Raw genomic sequence first — 25,768 nt, forward strand, 5'->3', positions numbered from 1 at the left:
CCCCAGAGCTGGGTTTAATAAATACTTGCTGAGTGGAATTAACCATAGGTTGAGCTGTCTTAATGACCCAGCTGGCACTTCTTAAAAGAAAAATTAATTTTGCTAGTGATAAGCAAATCAGCCGTGTAATTATCTGTACATATATAGACAAAGGAAAGGAATGCTTGGAGTTCAGCCTCGCCAGAATACCTCACACGCAGCCACTGGCCTCCGCAGCCCCCAAAAGGCACAGACCCTGTTGGGATGGGCTATTGGCAGCCTAACTCCAGGATTCCTGATGCCATCCAGAAGCCCAGGTTCCGCTTCCTGCTCCGAGGCTGCCAGGCAGGGTATAGGAGCCACACTACTGTCTGGATTTCCCTTAACTGGCAGAAGCAGGAGGTCGCAAGGATGAAGAAGCTGGCCCAGCCACTGCCTCTCCTACTCATACTCCCTGCCCCAGGCTGGCACCTCGTGGTGACCCAGAACCTAGCCATAGAGCTGGTTCAAGTTCCCGCACACGTGAAGATCCTTGGTGACTGGTGCCAAGTGTAAGAGCTTTGGAACCCAGCCACAGTGGGGGAGTCGCAGGAACCCAGGACCCCTTTCTGGAAAGCCACCAGCTCTCACACAATGGCAACTGTGCCCACCTCTACGGCCACCTCGCTAACAGCCCTGTCCCTGCCCTGCGCAGCTCTGCCCTGCCCAGCTCTGCCCTGCCCGGCCACAGCCCAGCCAGGCTTCAAGCGCCCTCGGGCACAAGAGCCTGTTAGTCCAGACACGGGCTGCGCGCACCCAGGAGTACAGTTACTTTCTGCCTTGTGCTCCTCCGGCTCCAACAACCTCACCCAAAACTGCGCGCCGGCAGCCTGCCCTGCAAAGTTGTCTTCGCTCTTTCTCTCTTCCTCTCCACAAAACGGTGCTTCCCACCGACAGGCTCTCCAAGAGCTCGGCGCAGATCCTCGCGCTGCTCCCCTTCCCCAAATCCCAGCCGCTCGCCGCCCACTTGACTCCGGCCCCCCAGGCCAACTCAGCCCGCGCGGCTGCCGGCTGGGTCCCGGCCACTCCGGCCACTCCCTCCCGCCGCCCCGGCGGGCACTCACCGATCTGCGCCAGGCTCAGCTGCACGAGGCAGAGTCCCCAGGCTGCGCGCCACCAAAACGTGTCCATGGCGTCGGAGCGACCGGGAAAGCAAGCGAGTGGAGCCGGAGGGGCCGGGCGCTGGGGGCCGGCGGAGCGCGGGGCGAGCGGGGCGCCCGAACCTGTCGGAGGCTGGGGTCCGGCTGGCAATGAGGGCGCCTCGGAAGTTGGGTGCAGTTTTTATTCGAGGGCTGAGAGGGTGACCTAAGAGGGAGGGAGGGAGCGAGCGAGGACACACCCAAGCGAGGGGGCTGTGACTAAGCAGCAGGCAGAAGTTTAAAGCCGTACCAGCTCTCCTCGGCGCTGGCCCCTCCGCCCCCGCCCCGTTCTCCTCGGAGAAGGTAAAGCGGGGGTGCCCGGGCCGGCGCCCGGAGGGCCGCGGGGTCCCCGTGCGCCCGGGACGCACCGGCTTTCCTCTCCCCGCGTCTGGGAGCCCAGCCTCGGGACGCAGGAGGGAATGACTGAGTCCTGAAACCTCGCCCCGTTGGGTTCAGCCTCTGGCCTCTCCTCTCCGCTAGGTTTCAGTTTGACTCTGGCAGGGGAAGTCTTCTCTCTGAGTTTCACAGGGAGCTGGATATTCTGGGAGAGGAGCTGGAGAGAGTGGTTTTTCCCTGCCTCGGGTGGGGAGCTTGCGATTCTTCCCAGGGGCGAGAGGAAGAGCTCATTCTTCTTCCCTTGAAAGAGAAGGAAGTCCACATGCCTTAGGTGGAGTTTTGATTCCTATCAGGACTGCTCAGAGAAAACTAATGATAGCCAGCCATGGGGCTGGTATTTGGTTCCACTGACCTGTGTGTTATCTTCCAGTGCCAGGCTGGCACCTGGATTCCACCCACCCATTCATCCATCTGCTCGTTCACACTCTCATTCATCCTCCCAAACATCCTTCCATCCACTGAGTCATCTATCTACCCATCTTCCCTTACATCCCTCCAGGGCTCACACATCTATCCATCCTCCTGTCCATCCCGTATGCACCTGTCCATCCATTTATCCAACCACACATCCTTTCATCTATCCATCCATCCAACCACATATTCTTCCAACCACCCTCCCATGCAACTTCTCCTCTGTCTATTCTTAATCTTTTCACATCTTTTTGTAAATCCACATCCATCTATACACTATCCTCTTCTCCATCCATCCACCCCCATGTCTTTTCATACATGTATTCATCCATCATCCGTCATCCATCCATCCACCCATCCATCTATCCATCCATCATCCACATATCTATTCATCATTTTATCTGTCCTCTCACCCACCCACACATCTATCCCTTCTTTCTTGCTTCCATTTATACTCCTACCTACACAAACGTTAATCCACTTGCCCCCATCTATCCTACTCGTCAAATCTCAAAAAAGGAAGAAGATTGTCATATTCTTCAACAGAGGCATTTTGAGTTTGAAAAACCTTACTTTGCGTCATAATTTCATATCTATGTGTAACATTGTGATTTAATATTTGAAAAGCAAAAGCAGTATTTATTGTTAATGTGGACTACTGAAAGTAAATCTGAATGGGATTCTTGCCTGGTGAGACACAGCAAATGAGAGTGGTTACCAGTAACTGTGACAAGACGCTGAAGGAGCCTTGCCAGAATTTCCAAGGGAAAGTAATCCCCTTTTGATTTTGGAGAGCAATTGGAACATTTGATCAGATGATGAGGTTGAGGGGGGAGAGCAGGATGTGAGGCTGGGGGGTTAAGCAGGGGCCAGTTTGTAAATTATACTAGGAAGTTTGCGCTTGAGAAGTAGGGAGCCAATGTAAGTTTATTGGTGCTGTTGTTGTTGTTGTTGTACTAAAATACGTCTAACATAAAATTTAACATCTTAGCCATTAGGTAGCATTTCATACAGTCACAAAATTGTGCAGTCATCATGGCTGTTTTAGTTCAGGCTGCTATAACAAAATCCTATAGACTGAGTGGCTTAAACAACAGAAATTTATTTCTCACAGTTCTGGAGGCTGAGAAGTCCAAGATCAAGGTGCCAACATGGTCCATTTCTGGTCCATCCCCACTCTTCTGGTCTGCAGATAGTCACCTTCTCTGTCTTCTGTCCTCACAAGAGGGAGAGAGGGGGATGGAGGGAGAGAGAGAGCGAGAAGAACGGGCTCTCTTGTGTGTCTCTTCTTATAAAGGCACTAATCCTATTCATGAGAGCTCCACTCACATGACCTAATTACCTCTCAAAGGCCCTGCCTCCTAATACCCTCACACTGGGGGTTAAGATTTCAACATACGAATTTGCAGGGAAGATAAACATTTAGCCGATAACAAACACTATCTAGTTCAGTGTAAGTTTTTGAGTTGGGGAGAGTCTGCTTAGCTATAAGCTGCTCCTCTTGCATTTTCAGGGAGAGTGTTGGGATTGAAAAATCACTGGACCTACTACTCCCCAACCACTCAGTAGCTGGCATTCCGTGACTCACCAAGCGGCCTGTCTGAAACAAAGACAGTGCCTCTGAGCCCCACCTCATCAGCAGGCACGTTGATAAATGCAACCAGTAGTGGCAGAGTTGGCCCTGCTGCTGTATGTGACCAAGAGGACACTTTTTTGCAGCAAATGGGGGCAAACTGGCTTGCAGGCAGAACTTCAGGCTCTAACCACCCAAGAAACCAGCCCTGGTGAGTTCCATGGAAAGAACACTGGACAAGGGATGGCCTTGGCCATCTCGTGTCACTTCCAGAGGGTTTCAGCTTTCTTTTTTTGGAGGGGAGGAACAGTGGCATGGGTATTTATGTTCATTAGAAATACTAGAAACAATGTTTGTCTTTCTGATGCTTGGAACTAGATGGTTCTTTGGAGACCCCTTAGAAACACAGAGGTCAAAGCTAAGGCTTAGGCGTGGGCTGTTCCTCCCCCCATGAGGCTGTTCCCATCACAGCCTCAGGAGTCCCACTCACAAAATGAAATGCGATTTCATTTTGACAAAGGATGTTACTTTAAACAAAAAAAGGGAAAACCACTAGAGTAGGTCATCTTGAACCCTGGTCCTTTCTGTGCTTGTGCAGTAAACAATCAGCAAATGAAGAGACGGATGTGAAAGTGTCTTGTAAACTGTAGAGGGGCATGCAAATTCTCAGCATTGTAATTAGGATTCCTCTCCCAGGGGAAATCTTTTGCCTGCCTGCTTCCCGCTAGTTTAGTGAGGGACTGAAGTTGTTTGCCCCCGTGCCACAAATGACTCAGTTCAAACTGACCTGGTGACTTACTGAGTCAGGGTCAGCCCTTGGGAATTCGTGGATCACCTCTCAGAGCTAACCACCATCTCCTTTTCACCCCAGGTGCCCCTCTCCCACTCTGCCCCCACCACTGGTCTCACCAAGACTTTCCCGTGTTCTTCTCTGAGCCTCTATAAAGGTTAAATCCTCAAAATCACTAATTTTAGATGCTCGATATTTATTACAGCAGATACTTTTCTAAGCCAAACTATGAGACATGGGAAAGTGAAAAAGAGAGCTTGAATTGATGTGGGTTGACGTGAGATTACACTATTTGGGAAGAATCCAGGACTCAGTCAACAACCTTGAATGAGGAAGCCCCAGGAGCCTCTTATCTGCTCTCCCACTTATCAGCCCATGACTTTATTCAGGTCACTTAACCTCTGGGAGTCTTGGTTATTCCATCCACAAAGTGAGCTTAATACGAACATTCTCATAGTTTGTCATGAGTAGTAAGTGAAAGGAGGCATCAGGATTCTTTACTGGGGTCTCTGCCTCATGGTGGGAGCTACCGAAGGACAGGGCCATGTCTGCCTTGGGCCCCAGTACATACTTCTGGGTGCCTGGCAATTGCCCATCTCTAGTATTTGCACTGAGCTCAGTAGATAAACAGGACATAAGTGCATGAATGACTGTTGTTCTTTTTCCTCCCAGCACATTTTATAGGGTCACTTCAGGAATCACAGGAGCCAATAGGTAGAAGCATTTAAACAACCTGATCCTTTCTAGACAAATGCAGGAGGCAGTGTCATAACTGGGTGACCACTTTCAGAAGAGCTGGAGCCTGGTTCCCTCTGACAGACTAGACTTTGTTTATTTTTCTTCCTAAAATATTGGGATCTAGCACAGAAAAGTCAGATCTAAACCAAATGTTAGCAGGCGTGTGTGGAGCAGGGCTGGGAGATGGGGGACCGAATCTTGGGATTTGAGGATTATGAACACGGCAGGCCTCCGGGCTCTTTTAAAGGGAAAACATCCAATTCTTCTCTCCCGGAGAAGGAGCAGTCTGGCAAAGTAAGGAAAAAGTGCCATTCCGGTTCAGCTTTCACTCAAAAAATAAATCCATTCTTAGATCACTCTCACAGTGCGAATTCCACGCATGCAATGAGCAGTGCTGAAAAAGCTCTAGTGAAATAGTGATTAGTGAAGTCCAAATAAACCAGTCATTTGGGAAGGAATCTTCACCATAAATAAATGACATTGCGCGACTAATTGGTCTTGAGTTAACCAAGTGTGACTGTGGAGCTGAGCCTTTAGGATTACTAAGGCTTTCAACGTATGGCAACTGAACTCCTTTGAAAGTTAAAATGCTGTGCCACTAGGACCAAATGCCACAGTTGGAAAGTAACTACTTAGAAATGTGAATTTTTGAAGATGCGGTTTGAATAAAATGGTGTGTGACCTTACATAGTAACCTAATCACGAGGAAGACAAGGGAGAGTCTCTATTATATGCATAATTATTTAAAACAAATGTAATTGTAATTGTTAAACATCTCTTGGAAGTCTTTAAAGGGTCTGCGTTAATGAACATTTAAGCATGCTTCCTGCTGGTCATCTCCATGATCATGGTGGCTGATATCCTTGGGGTTGTCTGAAAATTTTGTTCTTTTCATCCATTCGCTATGTGACTATGTGACTATTAGGTGCTGAGCAAAATTTAAATGTTCTTGATTCTATGATAATTAATCATCACCACCATCACCACCATTGTCACCACCACCCCCCACCGCATCGCCACCACCGCTATTGTCGCCACCACCCCACTATCATTGACATTGCAACTAACCACCAGTGTGTAGTACATGCCAAACCTAAGGCCATTTAATTGTCATCACAACCCTATGAAAAGTTCATTCCTACTTTATAGATAAGGACACAGAGGCTCAGGAATGTTGGGTGCCTCATCCAAGTTCGCATCTTCATTTTACTTAAAGGAAATCTTTCTCGCTGTTAAGAGATATAGAGTTAGAAAATTTTGATCCCATTCTGATCTTGATCTAGCAAAAATGCTGTCAGTTGAGTCTTAATTAGTTTTCACTAAATTTTATTCCAGTCAGTTTTTTTTTAAGAAGGAAGATCTCCTTCAGAAGCTTTTGTTAGAGCTGCGGAGGTAGCGGGGAGGTTCCTGTGGAGGTAGAGAGGAGCTGTGGAGGTAGGTGGAGAATATTGATTCTCACAGCTCACTGAAAAATTAGTCTCTGAGAATTTAGGCAACTTGAAAAAAAATTTATTGAAGTATAGTTGATTTACAATGTTGTGTTAATTACTCCCGTACAGCAAAGTGACTCAGTTATATATATTTTTTCTCATATTCTTTTCCATATGGTTTGTCACAGGATATTGAATACCCTGTGCTATATACTAGGACCTTGTTGTTTAAGAATGAGGCAACTTTATGTGCATAAACTCAGGTCTTGATTCCTTACTAGAAAATTCTAGATTTGCATAGGACGATACTTTCATTCCTTAGAATATTATTGTGAGGTAGCTGTATGTCCTTTCTAGAAATAAACACCATTCTCTGTTTATTTGTAGCACCTGAAGGTTTATTCAGTGACCAAACTTCTCACAAACCACTTTTTGGTTTGCTGGCCCAACTCACAAATTGTAACTCTTTCTCTCAATAGTGCGTCTAGATCCTCAAAGGTTGCCTCCCGTGGCAGCCCTAATTTTAGTATGTGACCCCTATCTCCCATGCCCACAACTGACTGGACCAGGTGCCAGACACCTGATGCAAGCTGGGCCAATCAGAGTCTTTCTTCTAGAAACTTGGGATTGGAGTATGGCTGAGCCTGTAAAATACATACTTGGAAGCTGTGGGGTAGCCATGAACCTCTGTGTGGATGAAGAATCAAAAGAAAGAAGAATAAGGCAAAAGCTGAGAGAAAGGCAGAAAAACTTCAGTTCTGACACTTTTTCAGTTTCTTGTGCTAGCCCATTCTTGACATCAGACTGTTCTTGCACATGACTTGTGTGGTGCGCCCTGATGTCCTCTCATAAACGCCTTTCATCCGCTCATGTTAGCTTTAGCTGGTTTCTGTTGCAACCAAAAAGACTTGATGAATACAGGAGGGCATGCGTCTATTTTACAAAAGAGTCAACAGGGGCTTAAATGGCTGGAATGTGCTTTCCTGGGTCTTCAATTCAGGACTTATGACTCTAAATCTCAGGGTTTCTGACACGAAGTTCCATACTCTTTTCACTATCTGGCTTCACCTACAACCCCTGCTCCCATCATCCAATTATTCTGAGAGAATACAGTGATTTCTTCTCACTGTTATAGACACTAGACATTTCCGATGATTTGCCCACAGTTGTGAGGCAATCTAAATGAGTGGCAGTCTTCTGAGTCCTGTCTTCCCAGGCCTTCTCCAAAAAGCCCCATTCTGCCTGAACATGCCTCGCAGTCTATTTCAAAGGCAAAACCTTTCAGCCGGCAAATGGTAACAGCTGCTTCTCTTCAAAACACCCAAAGGGTAAAACTTCTGGGCTCCGATGCATAGGCGCGAGGCGCCAGGCAAGTCTGGATGAGGCTTAGCGTCAGCTCCTACGGAAAAGGGAAGAGGACCTAAGCTGGGACGTGAGGCCAGGCCTAAACCCATTTTATTGCTGGAAGCTGCTCCTCCACCACCGTAGACTGCTGCTTTGGAAGGCATTGCATGGGTGAGAGAGAGACTTGAACTGAACTTCACTGGGAGAGGATGTGGTGAGGGAGGTGGAGAGAAGAGAGAAAAGAGGAGACATCTTGAGTGAGGGTATGCGAGGTGAAAGGAAAAAAGGCACAGGTATGAATCTACCATGATACAAAATAAAATAAAAGCTTTCCAACCATGAATCAATCAAAAATTTAAGGGATACCTACTGGAGGCATTAATGCACTAAGCAAGGAGGAAAAGCCCCAAATGAACCCGACCCGCTCTCTCTCCTCAAAAAGACTATGGTCTATATTGGGGTTGGCAGATTAGTTGCCTTCATTATTTCCAGAAATATTTAGTAAGCACCTCCATGTACCAGGAACTCGTCAGTAGTGGGAATACAACTACAGCAAAAAAGACTGATTAGTGTTTTCTTATCATTGAGGAGGTGAGTGGATGATGCAGGGTAAGTTCAATAAGGTGAACAGGAAGTTCTGCCTGAAGAGATGACATTTGAGTCAAACCTGCAAGAATATGAGAGAAAAGTGGGCACAGCAAATGTCCAGGTTTGAGATGAGAATATTCTTGGTGTGTTTGAGGAACAGAAAGGCCAGTGTGGCTGGAGGGGATTGAATGAGAAATAAGTGGTTAAGAAATGAGATTGTAGAAGAGGGTAGGGTCTAGCTCTTGTGTGACCTGGCAGGCTATGGTAAGAAGTTTGGATTTTATGCTGATTGCAGTAGGATGATTTTGGTGGGTTTCCCTTCATTTTCCAGCTCAGATTAACTAGTAGTGATGGCTTAGGTCACTGTGATGAGAAAGATTCTGAAGTCTTACAGATCAATGTGTCAGAGTTCAGTGATATGTTGATCGTATTGGCCGCATCTCCAAGAAGGGGCAACGATCATGCTAACGATCAGTATTTGCCGTCTCTGATGAGGATGGAATACTAAGTTGTATTAGTCAGGATAGTCCAGGTTATGCTGCAATAACAGCATCACCGAAATGCGAATGGCTTAAATTTTTGAGAAATTTCTCACAAAGTTAGTACAAAGCATAATTTCAAAATCCTTGAAATAGAGCGAGCAGCAAGGTTGTCTAGATAACCTATGGACTGGAAGAAAATATTTGCAAATGATGTGATTGACAAAGATTAATTTCCAAAATACACAAATAGCTCATACAACTCAATAACCAAAAAAAACCAAACAACCCAATCAAAAAATGGGCAGAAGACCTAAATAGACGTTTCTTCAAAGAAGACATACAGATGGTCAATAGGCACAGGAAAAGATGAGTGACATTGCTAATTATTAGAGAAAAGCAAATCAAACTATAATGAGATACCACCTCGCACTGGCCAGAATGGTCATCATTAAAAAGTCTACAAATAACAAATTCTGGAGAGGGTGTGGAGAAAGAGGAACCCTCCTACACTGTTGGTGGGAATGTAAATTGGTGCTGCCATTATGGAAAACAGTATGGAGTTTCCTTAAAAAATAAAAACAAAGCTACCATATGATCCAGCAATCCCACTCCTGGGCATATATCCAGAGAAAACCATAATTCAAACAGATATATGCACCCCAATGTTCATAGCAGTACTATTTGCAATAGCCAAGACATGGAAGCAATGTAAATGTATATCGACAGATGAATGGATAAAGAAGATGTGGTATATATACACAATGGAATACTACTCAGCCATAAAAGAGAACGAAATAACGTCTTTTACCGCAGCATGGATGGACACGGATGGACCTAGAGATTATCATACTAAGTGAAGTAAGTCAGAAAGGGTAACACAAATACCATGTGATATCACTTATATGTGGAATCTAAAATATGACACAAATAATTAACTGTGGGATAAATAACTGAATCACTTTGCTGTACACCAAAAACTAACATAACATTATAAATCAACTATACTTCAATAAAAAAGAGTATGCAAATATTAATAATGACCAAATAAATAAGGTCTTATTTTCAATACATTGTCACAAATCCCAATAGAGTACAATTTCTCTCTGTGTATATCTTTGTATTGAAAGAGAACTGGAAGCATATGGGGTGAGATTATTGGTGATTTTTTTCCAAACGTAACAACGAAGGTCTAATGGGAGGATACATATGGCACAATAGGAAGGTGGAGACCCTTAAAAAAAACTTTTAATTATGGAAAAGTTCAATCATAAATATAGATAAACAAATAGTGAGAAAAGTATAATGAATTCCCATGTACCCATCACCCAGCTTTGACAATTATCAACTCATGGCCCATTTTATCTGTCTGCCCCTCCTACTTCCTCCCGCATCACTGGATTATTTTGAAACAAATCCCAGACATCATGCCTTTTTATCTGTAAATATTTCAGTATGTGTCTAAAAGATAAGAGCTCTCTAAAATAACATAACCACAATACTGTTATTACATTATGGGTGATTTAAAATTGTCTCCACTAGACGTTTGTATATGCATTATAAAAATATATATATTACTTTTGAATCAAACAACAATCATATTTTAAAACCATATTAAGATGCAGTAAGCATAACTGGTGTCTTCAGGTGTGTGCACAAAAGATGCGCACACACACACACACACACACGGGCAGGCTGAGTGGTTTCCTCTCATCTCTAGGGAAATGCCCAGGTCCCGAGGGCAGTCTCTACCACACACTGGGTGGCCCTGTTCTGCCTGCAGTAGACCTGGAAGGGAAGTCCTGCCCATCCTCATCCTAGTCTGTGGGAAATGGGGCTGAGGGGGATCTGGCCCGGTCTTACAAGTGCTGTGAGTGGTATGGACAGGCGGCCTCTGGAGAGGGATGCACGGGACAGTGTCACACCTTGAGAATCAGGAGGCAGAACCACCAGGTGACATCCTGAAAGAAGATCCAGTCTACCTCTCTTCTGCCAGCTAGCTGATGCCCCAACATCCACCATCTAAACTTTCAAAGCCTTATCGGTCACTCTTGTCTCTGGGTCAATGACTTGAGAAGATCATTCTTCCCCAGGAACTTTGGCCCTGGTGGATGTGGACAAGGGCATGAAAACTCTGAATGCTCAGGAAAAACCAGACAGAAATCCCAGAAAGAAACTGTACCTAAGACATTGTTGGCTTTTGTTCCGATTGTACTGAATCTGGCTTCTCAGTAACAACCATTGCCCCTTTCCCAGGCCAGATGGGGCCATGCCAGTGAACGCTGGCACTGGCAAGACATGGCTTGCTCTTATTCAAGAGTCGAAAACTTTCTTTATTCTGGTCTAGTCTTGTGGAGGAGGGGAACCCCCAGGACAGGGGTCATGTATCTCCACCGACAAATCAACCAACAATGGCGTTTCCATTGCCCCATCTCATGGAGAAACTGCCCCGTGTTCCATGACCGGAGCCTGCTCCCCTCTGTGTCGTATGCATGGTGCCCCTGTGCTGGGATGCATGGGAATGACGGGTATTCTATCAATTTCTCAGACACGTTTCATCTTTCTCATTCCCTGCTCTTTCTATCTTCTTTTAACTTCGGTTTCCCCCTCAACTTCTCTCCCTTTTACTTTCCCCCTGCCCTCCTTACATCCTCATTGCTCATCCTCGCCCCAGTTTCCCTTCATTCCTACCTCTCGCCTGGTTTCCCCTCCTACCAACCACATTCATGCCTTTTCTTGAAACTTCACTCTCCCTCCCACCACCTTGTTCTGCCCATCTGCCTGCCTTTGTCAGCTGGGTTTTGTCCCTTTCTCTTTCCCCACCCACAGTGTCAGCCTGATTTAGGTCTTTCGTGTGTTTCCATTCTCATCACACGCAACCTGGAAACTCATCTTCAGAGAGGAGGATGGCTCTGGGGTGCAGCCTGGTTTACACCTCTCTCTCCCCTCAGGAAGCAGGGACAGGCTTCTCTGGTCCTTTGCTAGGGAGAAAGACAGAATGACAGGGAGTTAGCTCATGGGATAAACATGGAGGCACAGAAAATGCTATATAGTCCTCATCTCCACGGGGAGAGAGATGGAGGACAAAGAAAGTCCCACGTATGTGATGGGACAGGCACTGGGAGAAGGGTGACCTCAGGGCATCTCAGTGAATTCCGTGTTGTAGGAATGGCCACTTAAAGATAAAGAATCATAGGATCAGAGAGGGTAAGTGGCTTGCCCACAGTCACAGGGCAGTGGAGCCAGTGGCGGCACTTAGTGTCATGTCAAAGCGCTTATTCATTCCACCGCAATGAGGGACTCTGTGGACTAAGGAAACAGGGTGACTGGACTGCCTTTTCCTGTCTTAAGCATTCGAGAAAGTCTCTTACTATCCAACACTTCAGCATTTGTTTCTCTCTTTCCTGCCCTTTACTCATTTGCATCTAATTTCCTCTAGAAAAGTTTATGGTGTAAATATCTTCACCTCCTCTCCTGTCCTGCCCCATGCCTCTCTCTACCCATGACTCAGCAATGTTGCCAGCACCTTGGGCAAGTCTGCAAAACCCCCACTACGTGGAGCTTTGGGATTCTAGCTGATTGGAGTCAGGGTCAAAGTTTCCCTTTCCTGTGGGATTCTTATAGGAGCCTGCGCTCAGGATTTCAGCAGCTGCCTTAAGTTAAAAGGACCCCTGGGATCAGGCTAATATGTGCAGGTCAGATGGAGGCTCATCCGTATCAAGTTCTCCCCAACATTCCCAGGGACCCTTTTCCCCACCAACAAACGAGCTGATGCACAAGCACGTGGTTCTGCCTGCAGCAGCCCATTCAGATCTGCTCTGCTTTTATTGACAAGGTAGTGCCTCTGCAATGTGGAAAATAAATTTGGTAAAAAGAAAAAAAGTCACCTAAATCCTACTTGTTATTAAAAGTTATTATTGTTTTTAGTATTTATTTTTAGTTTTTGATCGCATGTGCTCAGACTTTTTTTTTCCTACGCTGTTTGCCCTCATGGTGTACACACCATTTTCTCTTCTGCTTTGTTCCTTTAGCACTGTATTTTCCAGTGCTCATTTTTCAACTTGAGTTCCAGAATTACTCCTTTAAAATTATATCTAGCATTCCATTGACCGGATGTAGCATAATTTATTAAACTATTTCCCTGCTGATGTCCATGTAAGTTGCTTCCTCTGGTCACAATTATATAAAACATTCTAATGGAAATTCTTGTGCATGTTGGTTTTGGCTTCCATCAAATTATTTCCTCAGAAAATTTATCAGGAACAGGAATTGGTACTTGGTAGCCATGCGACCTTGGACAAGCTACTTAATCTCTGTAAGCCTCAATTTCCTCAAATGTAAAACAAAGCGAATATAATGCTTAATCCGTTGGGTTGTGGTGACAATAAAATAATGGAATAAAATAGAATAACATACATTCCATATATCTTAGCTACTACTAGTATTAGTACTACTGCTGCTGTAAGTACTGCTAATACTAACATTATTTTTTCTGTTCCTTTAGACTCAGCTGACTCAACACCATGTGGTTGAAACCCAGAAAATTTTCTTAGAGGCCAATGCAGCCTGGTTTGCAATCATCCAACAGGTCAAATTATTTTCGAGCTCCTTATTTCATACATAACTCTCAACCCTGCCACCTGCTCCCTGCCCACATCTCCTGTCTGTCCTGAGCCTGAGACTTTAGTCAAGTCTCAGTTCTCACTTGGTTTCTTTTAAGGTGCTTCAAAGGCCTTTGTGGGACCTTGGCCCTCTGAATTTTGGAAACCATACTCCAGATCACATCAGGCGTATTAAAACATCCCTGTCCCTCCATATCCTGCAGGAAATATAACATAGGAGCAGTAGGCTAGTAGATGTAATGTGAGGGTTTGTATTAAGTTAAATACTTAATAATTTTGATTTTGTGGTTTGGGTTAAGGTTTAGGAGTCTAAAGAAAAATGACTTTCATCTTCCTTCCTGAGTTCAGAACCAAAGATGAAATACATTCAAGAGACAGATAGATGGAGATCAAGATAGTAGCTTTATGACTAGGAAAAGCTGAAGAAAACAGTATGTTTTAAATATGTGGCCAGAGAGAGTTTTCTAACGCTGCCCTCCAAAATGAACTTGCAGCATTGCCTCCAAAAACCTTCAGGCTTGCCCCGCTTGCCACAGAGTGGATGGAAGCTCAGAATGGTCCCCCCACTGCAGGGTCTGAAAGAGGGGGAGGGGAGGAGCTCAGTGGAGAATGTTCTTTTCTCCAAACTCACTGGCCAAAAAAGAGGGGGTAAAGGATGATCAGAGAGGCCAGGAGTATTTTTGGCTGAAATTCCTCCTCATGAAAATATTGAGCTATTTGCAGCAACATGGATGGACCTAGAGATGATCATACTAAGTGAAGTAAGTCAGAGAGAGAAAGACAAATATCATAGGATGTCACTTATATGTGGAATCTAAAACAATGATACTAAGAAACTTATTTACAAAACAGAAATAGACTCACAGACATAGAAAACAAACTTATGGTTACCAAAGGGGAAGGGGGGAAGGATGAATTAGGAATTGGGGATTAACAGATACAAGCTGTGATACGTAAAACAGATAAACAACAAGGACCTACTGTACAGCACAGGGAACTCTACTCAATATTTTGTAATAACCTATAATGGAAAAGAATGTGAAAAAGAACATATATGTGTGTGTGTGTATCTCTGAATCACTTTGTAGCATACCTGAAACATTGTAAATCAACTATACTTCAATAAAAAGAGAGAAAGAAAGAAAATATTGGGCCAGGTAATGACAGGTTTCTTTCTGGACCCAATATTTGGTCCTGTGCTGACCTGCTGGACATAACGAGAACAGGTTCCATCTCAACATTTGGACCTTGTGTTGTCTGTCCCACAACCATGGTTAGACCCACTCTCTCCTTCGTTCTCTCCTGGGCTTCCCCTTAACCCCTGACCTAGTGCTAGGACCCCAACTTGGGGATGCGGCTATGACATTTATGGCCCTTGATTCAGGTTTTCACTTTATTTTCCTGTCAATGTGTAATTCTATCCATAATAGAATAGGATTCTGTCAGAAGCCAAAAATAAAACAAAACAAAAAACAAAACAGCCAAAAAACCAAAAACAAACAAATAAGCAAAACAAAACAAAACAAAAATCCCAGTTCAAACTGGCCCAGTTTACATTTGGGAAGCTTATTATTTCACATCACAACAAGGAAAAGTTCTAATGTGGTATTATCAATGACTCAGTGACACTGAACCAAGTTTCTTTCAGCTTTGTCATCCCAAAATTTAGGCTTCATCCTAAAATTGGTCCCACCTGTGTTCCTAAGACAGATGCTAAAATTTCAGACATCCCACCCAGGAACCACCTCATCCAGAAAAAGAAAAGAGACCAAGCTGTCCCTGTTTTAGCTTGCTTGCTTGCTTGCTTGCTTGCTTGCTTTCTTTCTTTTTCTTTCTTTCTTTCTTTCTTCCTTCCTTCCTTCCTTCCTTCCTTCCTTCCTTCCTTCCTTCCTTTCTTTCTTTCTTTTTCTTTCTTTCTTTCTTTTTCTTTCTTTCTTTCTTTCTTTCTTTCTTTCTTTCTTTCTTTCTTTCTTTCTTTCTTTCTCTTTCTTTCTTTCTCTTTCTTTCTTTCTTCTTTTTTTGAGGCTTTATGTTTATATTTTATTGTTATGAAAAAACATTAACTACATAATCAACACAGCTTGGGGAGTTTATATTGCACATTTTAGTGAGTTGATGGCTAATTTGCATCGTGTTGGTGAAATCGCACTACTCAGACTTGAACCCATGGGCTGGGACTTGAACTCAGTCACTGTTTTGCCTTTTTTAAATGAGAAACTTTTCCTAAAATCCCCTTCACACTGTATTGGCCACTGTGAAACCAATCTCTAAGCAAAAGGGTAGAACCACCACTACTGTTTTAGACCTACTCATGGAGTTATGACTGGATAGGGTCGATAACCCAACAAAATCTGGGCTCTGACAAAAGAAAAGGAGAGAACAGATGTCGGGGGAGCAGCCAGCCACGTCTGTTGTGCATCACTAGACATTTTTTTTTCCGTGGTTTTTATGATTTTAAGGAACCAGTTTCCTTTTATTTCTCAGTTCTCATCTCTGAACCTCAGTTTCCTCATCACCCCCCTGCACCTTGCAAGGTTGCTGTGATGACCAAGTGAGGTAGCGTGTAAACTACAAAGTGCTGTGTAACCTTTACATCTGGTGAACACACAGATCATGAACATGAGCTTTTCCTACTACCACTGAGGTTCAGCTCATCACAGACTTGAGCAGTTGTTTGCAAAGTTGGGGTAGTCCTTCCAAGACTGAGAAGTGGAAACATCTCACCATTGGGATAAAAGTTCCTCTTTGACCTCCAAATAGAATGAAAGAATAGAAATAAAAAGCTGAAGCAGATGAAACCACAAATGTATGAAAAGATGTTCAATATCACTAATCACTAGGGAAACGTGACTCAAAATCACAATGAGATGTCACCTGAAACCCACTAGGATGGCTGCTATAGCAACTGTTGGCAAGGATGTGGAGACTTTGTGACCCTCATACACTGTGAGTGGGAAGGTAAAAGGATGCAGCCATTATGGAAAACAGTATGCTGGCTCCTCAAAAAATTCAAAATAGAAGTACCATATGATCTAGCAATTCCACTCTTGGGTGTATAGACAAAAGAATTGAAAGCAAGATCTTGAAGAAATATTTGCACACCCTGTTCATAGCAGCATCCATCACAATAGCTAAAAGGTAGAAGCAACGCAATTGTCCAGTGGATGAGTGGATAAGCAAAATGTGGTGTAAACATGCAATGAAACATTCTTCAGCCTTAAAAAGAAAGGAAGGCTGTCACATGCTATGACAAGAATGAACTCTGAAGACATTATTCACTGAGTGAAATGAGTCACAGAAAGACAAATACTGTATGATTCCACTTATGTGAGGTATCTAGAGTAGTCACATTCATAGAAACAGAAAGTAGAATGGTGGTTACCAGGGGCTGGAGAGAAGGGGAATGGGCAGTTGCTGTTTAGTGGGTAAAGAGTTTAAGTTTTGCAAGGTGGAAAAGTTCCGGAGATTGGTTATAAAACAACATGAAGGCACTTAATGCCATTGAGCTGTCCATTTATAAATGGTTAAGATGATAAAATGCATGTCATGCATTTTTTACCACAATAAAAAGTTTTTAAAATTAAAGTTTGAGAATATGCAGTGCTGCATAGTATGGAGTAAAATAAGCACTCACCCCCATCCCATTAACAGTTGATGGGACTTCAAATAGGCTTATTTTTTCTGGATGGTGGTTTGGTAACACCTGTCAAAATGAAAGGCAGAAGAGGGAGGAGCTCTATGGGACCTAAAAGAAGGGCCATTATATAATAGGACCAGGTAGGACCCCCAAAACAAGAATAGAGTCAGTGTCCAGAGACTGTTCAGCCTCTGCCCAGCACGTGCAGTTTGCAGCCAACATTATGAAACTGAGCTAACCATCCCTTCTCAGTTGGGTGACCCATTCCACTGTGAAGGCCTCTCCTGGGCATTAGGTGAAGGTTTTCTCACCTGTCGCTTGCTGATCGTTTTGATAGAACTCTCATCTACCTATGCCCCAAGATTTTGCGACGCCCTGTCTTTATGACCTGTATTAGGCACTGTTGGCTAACCAGCAGATAATCCCAACATTTTAGTGGCTTAACACAATAGGACTTTCTTTCTTTAAAAAATCTCACTCCCCCAGAGATTTTTTTTTATTAATTAAATAATTAATTAATTTTATTGGCTGTGTTGGGTCTTTTGTGCTGTGAGCGGGCTTTCTTTAGTTGTGGTGAGTGGGGGCTACTCTTCATTGTGGTGCGCGGGCTCCTCATTGCCGTGGCTTCCCTTGTTGCGGAGCACAGGCTCCAGGCACGTGGGCTTCAGTAGTTGCAGCACATGGGCTCAATAGTTGTGGCTCACAGGCTCTAAAGCACAGGCTCAATAGTTGTGGCTCACGGGCTTAGTTGCTCCACAGCATGTGGGATCTTCCTGGAGCAGGGATCGAACCCGTGTCTCCTACATTGGCAGGCAGATTCTCAACCACTGTGCCACCAGGGAAGCCCAGGACTTTCTTTCTTTCTTATATAAGGTTCAATGCAGATGTTCTTGGTGGAGAAGTATTCCCCGGGCAGTTCTCCTCCACATGATGACTCAGAGATCCAGGTTTCTTGCATCTGGTGGCTCTATCATGCCTTAAGGCCCCCACAGAGTCTTCCACTTGAACCTCTGCCTTCAGCCAGACAGCAAGACAAGAGAGAGAGCAAGGAAATTGCATGGGTCATTTCAGGGGCTAGGCTTGAAAGTGGCAAACATCATTGCCACCCATAATATCTTGCCAAGAGGCAGGAGGTCTGGAGGCAGGGGAACTTCAGAAGCAGTTTGGCCAGGGCTCCATGACTGTTTCTCTGTTCTTCTCTTGGTTCTCCTCTATTCTATGCTGATGCTGCCCTCTTGACAGCCATTCTTATGGCTACGAGATGGCTGCCAGCTACATCCAGGGAATAGGTTGTCCATGTTGAAAGGGAGAGAGGAAAAAGAAGTTTCTCCTTCCCAGAAGGCTTGAGCAAATCTCTCCTCACATCTCACTGATGCAGAATGGCTTAGGACGGCCCAATCCTGAACCGATCCATGACAGGGGAACTACTATGAATGGTATAAAGTAATTGCATAATCAACATGCAAGGTAGAGAGTCAACAACAGTGACTCCTGGCAGGTTTGGGCCAGACTGTGGAAAATATTGAATCTCAGACTCAGGAATCTGTATGTAAAATAAAAGACATGGGGAGCCATTGATTGTTCTTCCAGCAGGGGAGTAGACAGAACTAAGTTCAGGGCATAATTATTTGGAGGTGCTGATTAGAAATAACCAAGCAGAGGGGCGTGGATGCGGAAGAACTACGTGCTCACTGCCACCAGGTCTTCTTTTCCCCGCATCAAAAATGGCTCTCAGAAGAAGAGCTGCCTTCCCATGAGGTAGAAACGACTGATGAGGGATGAAGCCAGTGGGAATGGAAAGGAGAGTTTTGATGGAAGAAACACTCCAGAAAGAATTGACAGGATGACAACAGACAGGGAAAGAAAATTTTTCAATGGTTCTGAAGTTGTAAATTTGGATGATTTTAATGTATAATGCCATGAGTAGAAATATGGTCCTCTCGGAGAATCAGTGAGGAGACTTTGAATCTGTAAATCAGATGGATGAATAATAGTAATGATTAAAATAAAAGAATGCTGATAAAAAAGTAAAAATAATTAATAATAAAAATTAGCATGTATTGAGCAATTAATATGTGTCAATATTTCTTAAGATACTTAGTTAATATTTGCTAAGACGCCTATTGTTGCTCTGATACGCATGTATGCATTCATTTACTCCTTACAACAATCCTACTCTCATCCCCATTTACTAGAGGAAGAAACTGAGGAACATAGTGGTAAAAGCACAGAATTCAAGGTCATGTAACTGGTAAGTAGATAAGGTAGGATCAAATCCAGGCTATCTGACTCAAGACCTTATTCTTTCAGTCATTATAACAATAGCTAATATTTATTAAGCACCTACGACATGATAGTACTCCACATACAGTCTCTTTAATCCTTAAGAGTCAACCTGTAAAATGGGTTTTAAAGATGAAGGAGCTGAGGCACAGAAAGGGTGAGAGACTTGCCCGGAGAAACCCAGCTAGTAAGCTGCAGAGGTGGGATTCAAACTGCAACAGGCATAGCTCTAAAACACTCACTCTTTCCATGATGCCATGAAAAAGACAAATGCATCCTAGGACCACAGGATCTATACCCCTTGCCTCATCAATGACATTTTAAACTTCTAGCTTGCGGACCAAGCCTCATATATCTGTGGTATACCCTTGGTGAGTACAGAACCTGGCACATAGATGTCCAGAACCAATAAGAATTGCGAAGTCTCTGGAAATCTCTGCATACAAAGAAAAAGCTGAAACTATGGTGGGAGGATTCTGACCAATGGAGGCATGAAATTCAAGGAGGCGGAAGCGCAGGGTCAGACGGTCCTGAGCCCAGTTGCATTGGCTGCGGAGCCTTGAGTAAACTGCTTAACCTCTGAGCTTCAGTGTCCTCACCTGGAAAATGGGGATTATAATCGCGGTAGCTCCTCAGGGGAGCAATCTAACGAGGACTCCCCATGACAAGCAGAAGCAAGCGAACATTTGGCTCCTAGCCCTAGCAAACGCTCCTTACATGGCAGCAACGTTGCTGTGATTGTTGTCTTTGTTATTATTTCTACAAGAGAATGCAGAAGGCAAACAGTCTATGCCTCCGGGAGAGGGATCCTGCAGCTTATATTTTATAATGTTCCTGCCCCTTCGAAGCCTCCACACAGCAGCTGCCTTGACCTCCAAGTTTCACGGCAGCATCTCTTCAAACCCAATCAACAAAAGCCAGCTGCTGCTCCAGGAGCCAAGGAGGAAGGCAAGGGGGGAGGGTGGGAGTAGGAAAAAGGAGGTGGAGAAGGCCTGCCCACCCAATGAGTCTTCCCTAGGCCCTTCCCAGATCCCGCCGGCTCTGCCGTGTGGCCCCGGCACCGGCTGGGGCTGCGCTTCCTGCCGGGTCACGTGGTTCATATTTCAAAATGTAACCAGCAGCTCTTGGCCCTGGTTCCGGCTGTTAATATCACGAGCAAGAAGCGGTGGAGCTGTGAGGTCAGCACTGGCACCCGAGCCGCTGCCTCCCTCTCCACATGGGTGGGGAGAGCCCAGCCCTGGGAACCATTGCACAGGAAGGACACTGTCCACCCCAGAGAGGCTTTCAGACCTTCCGGACAGAGACCCCCCAGTTTGGCTGGCCTAGACCCAGACTCTGGCTCACTCACTGGGAAGAAGCAACTCCCCCTCAGCAGACATCGGCCCCAGAGCCTTCTGGAATCCGTGAGTCTCCAAGTGCTTAGTCATGGAACGTTAGAGCTGGCAAAGCCCTTAGACCTACCATCCCATTTTAAAGGCCAAGAAACTGAGGCCCAGGGGGTGAAGTGACTCGTCTAAGATGGCCCATGAGTCAGGGCAGGGCTGGGGCAGGAACACTTGCTGCAAAGGGCGAGCCTGGGGCTTTTCCATTACTCAAAACCACACAGCCCGCCCTGGCACCCTTACCTAAAAAAGGGCCAGATCCTGGGATCCAGTTGGGACCTGCGACCCCAACCCAACAGCTGCACCCCTTTGAAAGAGGGCTTGCGGAGAACAGATGGTGAGGAAACCTATTGGCAAATAGAAACATGTTCACCCTACAGCGTGAAATGAAGACGACTCGGATTCCCAAAGCAGAATTCATCCTATGGTCTCATTTGCATAAGGAGCACGTGTACGTGCACGTGGACACAGAAAAAAAGACTGGAAGGAAAAGTAAAACAAGCCTACTCCTGGAAGGCAGGGTTAGGGATGGTTTCATCTGTCTCTTCTTTTGTCTTATCTGCATTTTCTAAATTTTCTACTTCGGGAATGTTTACTTCTGTCACAACAATATTAAAAAGGATACAAAATAAATAGACAAGCGCCCGGGTCCCCGGTCACCCACGCTCAGTCGGGCTTGGCTTGTGGAAGATTCCAGAACAGGCTGCACCCATTGCACAAGGCGGGGGCGTTTTCCTTTCTGGTGAAGCCTAAGCAAGCTCGGGCCTGAGGGCAGCAGGCATGGTACGGATTTGCTGCCGACTGGAGCAGCAGCTCCGGCTCAGGGCACCCCTGGGTCCCCAGCGTGCACCAGGGAGGAAGGGCCAGACACCCGACCCGGGCCTCACAGCTGGCTCTGCGGAACACATGCCCCTGGCCTGACGTGTGGGGAATGGGGAAGAGCCAGGTAAAGGCCGGGTGGCCCTCTGGGGAGCTCCCCCCATGTCAGCCACACCCTGCAGGAGACCTCATGGCAGTTTTGTCTTTCAGACATGTATATCCCACTCACATTTTGTTGCCACTTGCTCACTACGGTGCCAATGTCCTCAAGAGCAAGCCACCTTTCTGGGTCAGCCCGTGAGGGCTGCCTGCCAGGTATACCTCCCCACCGCCTTCTGGCTGAACACAGCCCAGGGAATGGTGGGTCTCGTCACCAGTGCCATGGAGGTCAGGGACGGTTTTGTTTAGACAGAACACTGTCCCTATGCCACATACCAAGTCAGGACTATGGTGCCCGCCCAGTGCCCTGGCTGGGGACCTCTGCTTCCCAGACATCAGCTAACTCATGCTTCCCCAAAGGGCCCAAGTACCGCAGGAAATGCCCTCATACCCTGAAAGGGCACCTCCATGAGAACAGCTTCTCTTGACCCATAAAGGGTGGGTCACCCCACATCTTCACGTGGTGGTGACAAGTGCAGAGGGAACCCAAACGATCAAGTCTGAGAGCACCGTGGCTCCTCTCACTACTAGCCCATCTCCTGGGCAGGTTACAGAACTTCTCGTGTCAGATGAGTCTCAGCGGTGCTGGCAGGATTCATTCACTCTCAACCTCTGACTACCTCTGGGGTCAGCACACTACCGCCCTGGGGTCCCTGATGCGCTGCTTGTTTCTGGGTGGCCCTCAAGCCGAGAATGGTTTTTACATTGTCAAATGGCTGGAAAAAAGAAAGAGTAATATTTCATGATAATGAAAATTATATGAAATTCAAATTTCAGTGTTCATAAAGTTTAATGGGAACACAGCCATGCACTTTTATTTGCGTATTTCCTGTGGCTACTTTTGGGCTGCGACAGCAGAGGTGAGTAGTTACAATAGAGAACAGATGGCCCACAAAGACTATTTACTCTCTGGTCCTAAACAGAAAAAATTTTGCCAGCTTCTGGTCTAAACAGTCTGGTACGTGGTAGAATATTAACAAGTATTCCTCTCCCTGCTCATCACCTTTTTAATCCTCCCCACCAGGTACCCTTTTGTCCTGTCCCAAAGGAGTGTTGCTATTTTGGGAGGATGGTGAAGGAGAGGGGCCCTCCTCACTGTGAATCATCAGGCTTGAAGTTGGAAGATCAAGTTACAGAGACTGGATCTTCACTCTGCCGCCAGTTGTCTGTGTGACCTGGGGAAAGTCACTTCACCTCTCTGAACCTCAGTTTCCCTCACCTGTAAAATGGGATAATGATAACAGCTGATGCTTCACTTACCACTTGCCGTGTGCCAAATGATGCTATGTGTTGCCAGTCACATCAGTCACTTAATCCTGACAGTTCTGTGAGTCGGCACAATCATTACTCCATTTCTGGGCAGAGAGAACTGAGGCATTTATCGGATGGTAGGTGAGCTGCCCAAGTTCTGCAGCCAGTCGGAAGTGGGATTCCGGCAGTCTGCGTGGGAGTCAAACAGCTGCATCACTTGGGTGCTTCAATAACTATTATAAGCCCTCAGGCTTCACAGCCATCCTGGGAGATTCCACGGAGATAAGGAATCTGAATGTTTTTCGTGACAAGTTCTAAGATGACATAAACTCTTTCTATCTTGAAAGAAGAGGAAGGGATAATGTTTCCAAATCTCTCGCCAGTGGTGGTGTTTCAGAGACTGTGGCAGCACCTGAACGGAAAGAGATGTTCGTGGGTGACAGCGAGCCCTGCTGCGGTGGTTTTCTTTCCTAGTTCTGCCAGGCGGAAGCAACCCGCTCTGCTCCCAAAGCCAGAGAGCTGTGTGATTGAGACCTGTTCCCAGCCCACCCTTGACTGATAAACAGGAGTCACCTTTCACCTCGGGTGATGGGGAAGCTGTGGCACCTTTCCCACCCTCGCCTGGGTCTCCACCCAGCCACTGCTCCTGCCCCATCTTGGCGGGATCTCGGAGGAACAGCTCCAGTTCCTTAGCCATGAGTGCTGGGCCTGCCGTTCTGCATCTTCCCAGGCTGCCGAGAAGGCACCTTTTCTGTGGAATTCTCCCCAGCTTTCTTTCCCATCTGGCCCTCAGCCCTCCCTGCCACCTCTCACTCCACATTAGCACTGGGACAAGGATGCGTGGTAAGGGCCGGGCAGGCTGAGTCTTGCCTTTCTGTCTAATTGATCCACATGAGGGCTCTTGCTTGGCTGGGAGGGTGGGGAGCTGGCACTAAAGATGCAGCACGTGTGGGAAAGGGTTAATAGCTTGAGCTCCACAGTTGAAATTCCTTCTCCATTTCCTGGCTGTGGGAGCTTGAGCAAGTTACTTAACCTTTCTGTGCCTCTGTTTTCTAATGAGTGAGATGGAGGTGGTGTGTGCAGATTCAATGACTGCAAAGAGCCTGTGATGGTGCCTGGCATATACAAAGTGCTCAAGGAACATGGACTATGATTATTTCTTACCCTCTTGGCAACTGCTTCCGCTTAAGGCACCTCAAGAAAGTGATAAAAGCTTTCCCCACATGCTTCCATAATATCCTGCACCGTAATGTGTCCTTGATTCATCTGGTATGTGCCAAGGGCCTCCTCAGTGCCAGGCACGGTTTAGATCTGGAGAATGCAAGGGTCTAACAGTCAAGGGGAGGGAGGAGGAAGATAGATACACAGTTAGTACACTGGAGCGAGGGGGTCGATGCTTTGAGGTCTGTGGGGCCTGGAGAAGGATCCTCCAGTGCCGGTGAGCCTGTGACAGTGGAGGGGCAGGGGCCAGGGAAGACCTGCCAAAGGAGATAAACTTGAACCGAGTCCTAAGTCATGCTTAGGCCTCACAGGAGCCGGGAGAGCATTGCAGACCGTGGGAGCAGTGGTGAGAGGCAATGCTCAGTGCAGCCCTGCCACAGAGCTGTCTTCGTGAGCCCCCGTGGAGACCCAGCTTGGTGCCTGAGCTTAGGGCCCAGGCATGGTCTATGGAGGAAGTGTGAAAGTTCCTCTTAGCAACGAACATTGAAGCCGCAGCTGCCAGGACTGGACGGGACGGGAGGAGACAGCCAGAGCCATGGCTGGGAAGGAAGGGAGGAAAAAAAAGTGCTGGGGGATGGCCAGTGCTGCTCCATCCCTAGGCGAGCTCCCAGCGGCTCCACCCTGAACCCTGCTGCAGCCAGGGAGGCCCCGCAGGAACCGAGAGCAAGAAGGGACCGAAGAGAATAAGGCCAACCTTCCCAAGCCTCCTGCGAAGGGAAAAGAACCAGCTGGGCTTGACTGGGAGAAGAAGGAGAACTTGTCCCAAGGTGCCATCCTAGCAGGCCGAGGATGGGGACGCCTACCGGAAGCTTCTGACCTTGGGGAAAGCTGTCACTATCTCCCCTGCAGGAGCTGGAGCAGACCAGGGCAGTGGGGACAGATCAGCTCTCCTGGTAGATACCAAGACTGATTGCCTGCCACCCCTGCTCATCTGTCCTCCCTCTCCAGTCCACCTGCTCACCTGAGCCAGGCTTTCGGCTCAGCCCTGCTGACCATGGGCAACTCATGGGCATCCATGCGGGGGCATGAGCTGGCCCTGGACAGGAGAGAAACAGAAGCCCTGCATCTTCGTCCAGTGTTTCCCCCTAACCTGCAGTGTGGCCCAGGGCAAGTTTCCACCCTCTCTGGCCTCCTGTTTCCTTATCCTTAAAATGAGACCACACACTTGCTTTCCCTTCAAGTTTGCTGGGAGGAATTAATATGATGTGAAAAAACACTGAAATGCTTGAAATGGGAATGGTTGTGTTTTTGACGTCTTCACCAGATGCGGAGTCTTGGGGGAGGTGAATCTGTCTGGTTCCCTGTTGCATTCAACACGGAGCACACCTGGCCTACTGGCAGGTGGTTCTGCCTGAAATGGAGGAATTGGGGGACGTGATCTCAGGCTTCAGTGGGTCCCCATACCTGCTCCAGCCTTGTGATCACCTGCAACTGCTAGAATAGTGAGAGCTGCAAAAACAAAAATGAAATCCCAACCCATGGAGGCTA

At 46.3% G+C, this 25,768-nt stretch overlaps 1 protein-coding gene across 7 annotated transcripts in view; it reads right to left on the minus strand.

The window, feature by feature from the left end:
- The window catches only part of CD44 (CD44 molecule (Indian blood group)), an 86,315-nt gene extending 84,996 nt beyond the window's left edge, over positions 1 to 1,319 (minus strand). For 6 of the 7 annotated variants that reach the window (XM_057748213.1, XM_057748212.1, XM_057748211.1 and 3 more), the window contains exon 1: positions 1,083 to 1,284. In XM_057748213.1, the coding sequence (XP_057604196.1) occupies positions 1,083 to 1,149 (67 nt within the window). In that variant the 5' untranslated portion in view covers positions 1,150 to 1,284. Of the gene's footprint in view, positions 1 to 1,082 lie in introns of all 7 variants that reach the window. The other variant, XM_057748214.1, reaches the window with a different exon arrangement.
- Positions 1,320 to 25,768: the final 24,449 nt, after the last annotated feature.

Source organism: Hippopotamus amphibius, chromosome 9 (genome assembly GCF_030028045.1).
Source record: "Hippopotamus amphibius kiboko isolate mHipAmp2 chromosome 9, mHipAmp2.hap2, whole genome shotgun sequence".
In the NCBI taxonomy this organism is placed as follows: Eukaryota; Metazoa; Chordata; class Mammalia; order Artiodactyla; family Hippopotamidae; genus Hippopotamus; species Hippopotamus amphibius.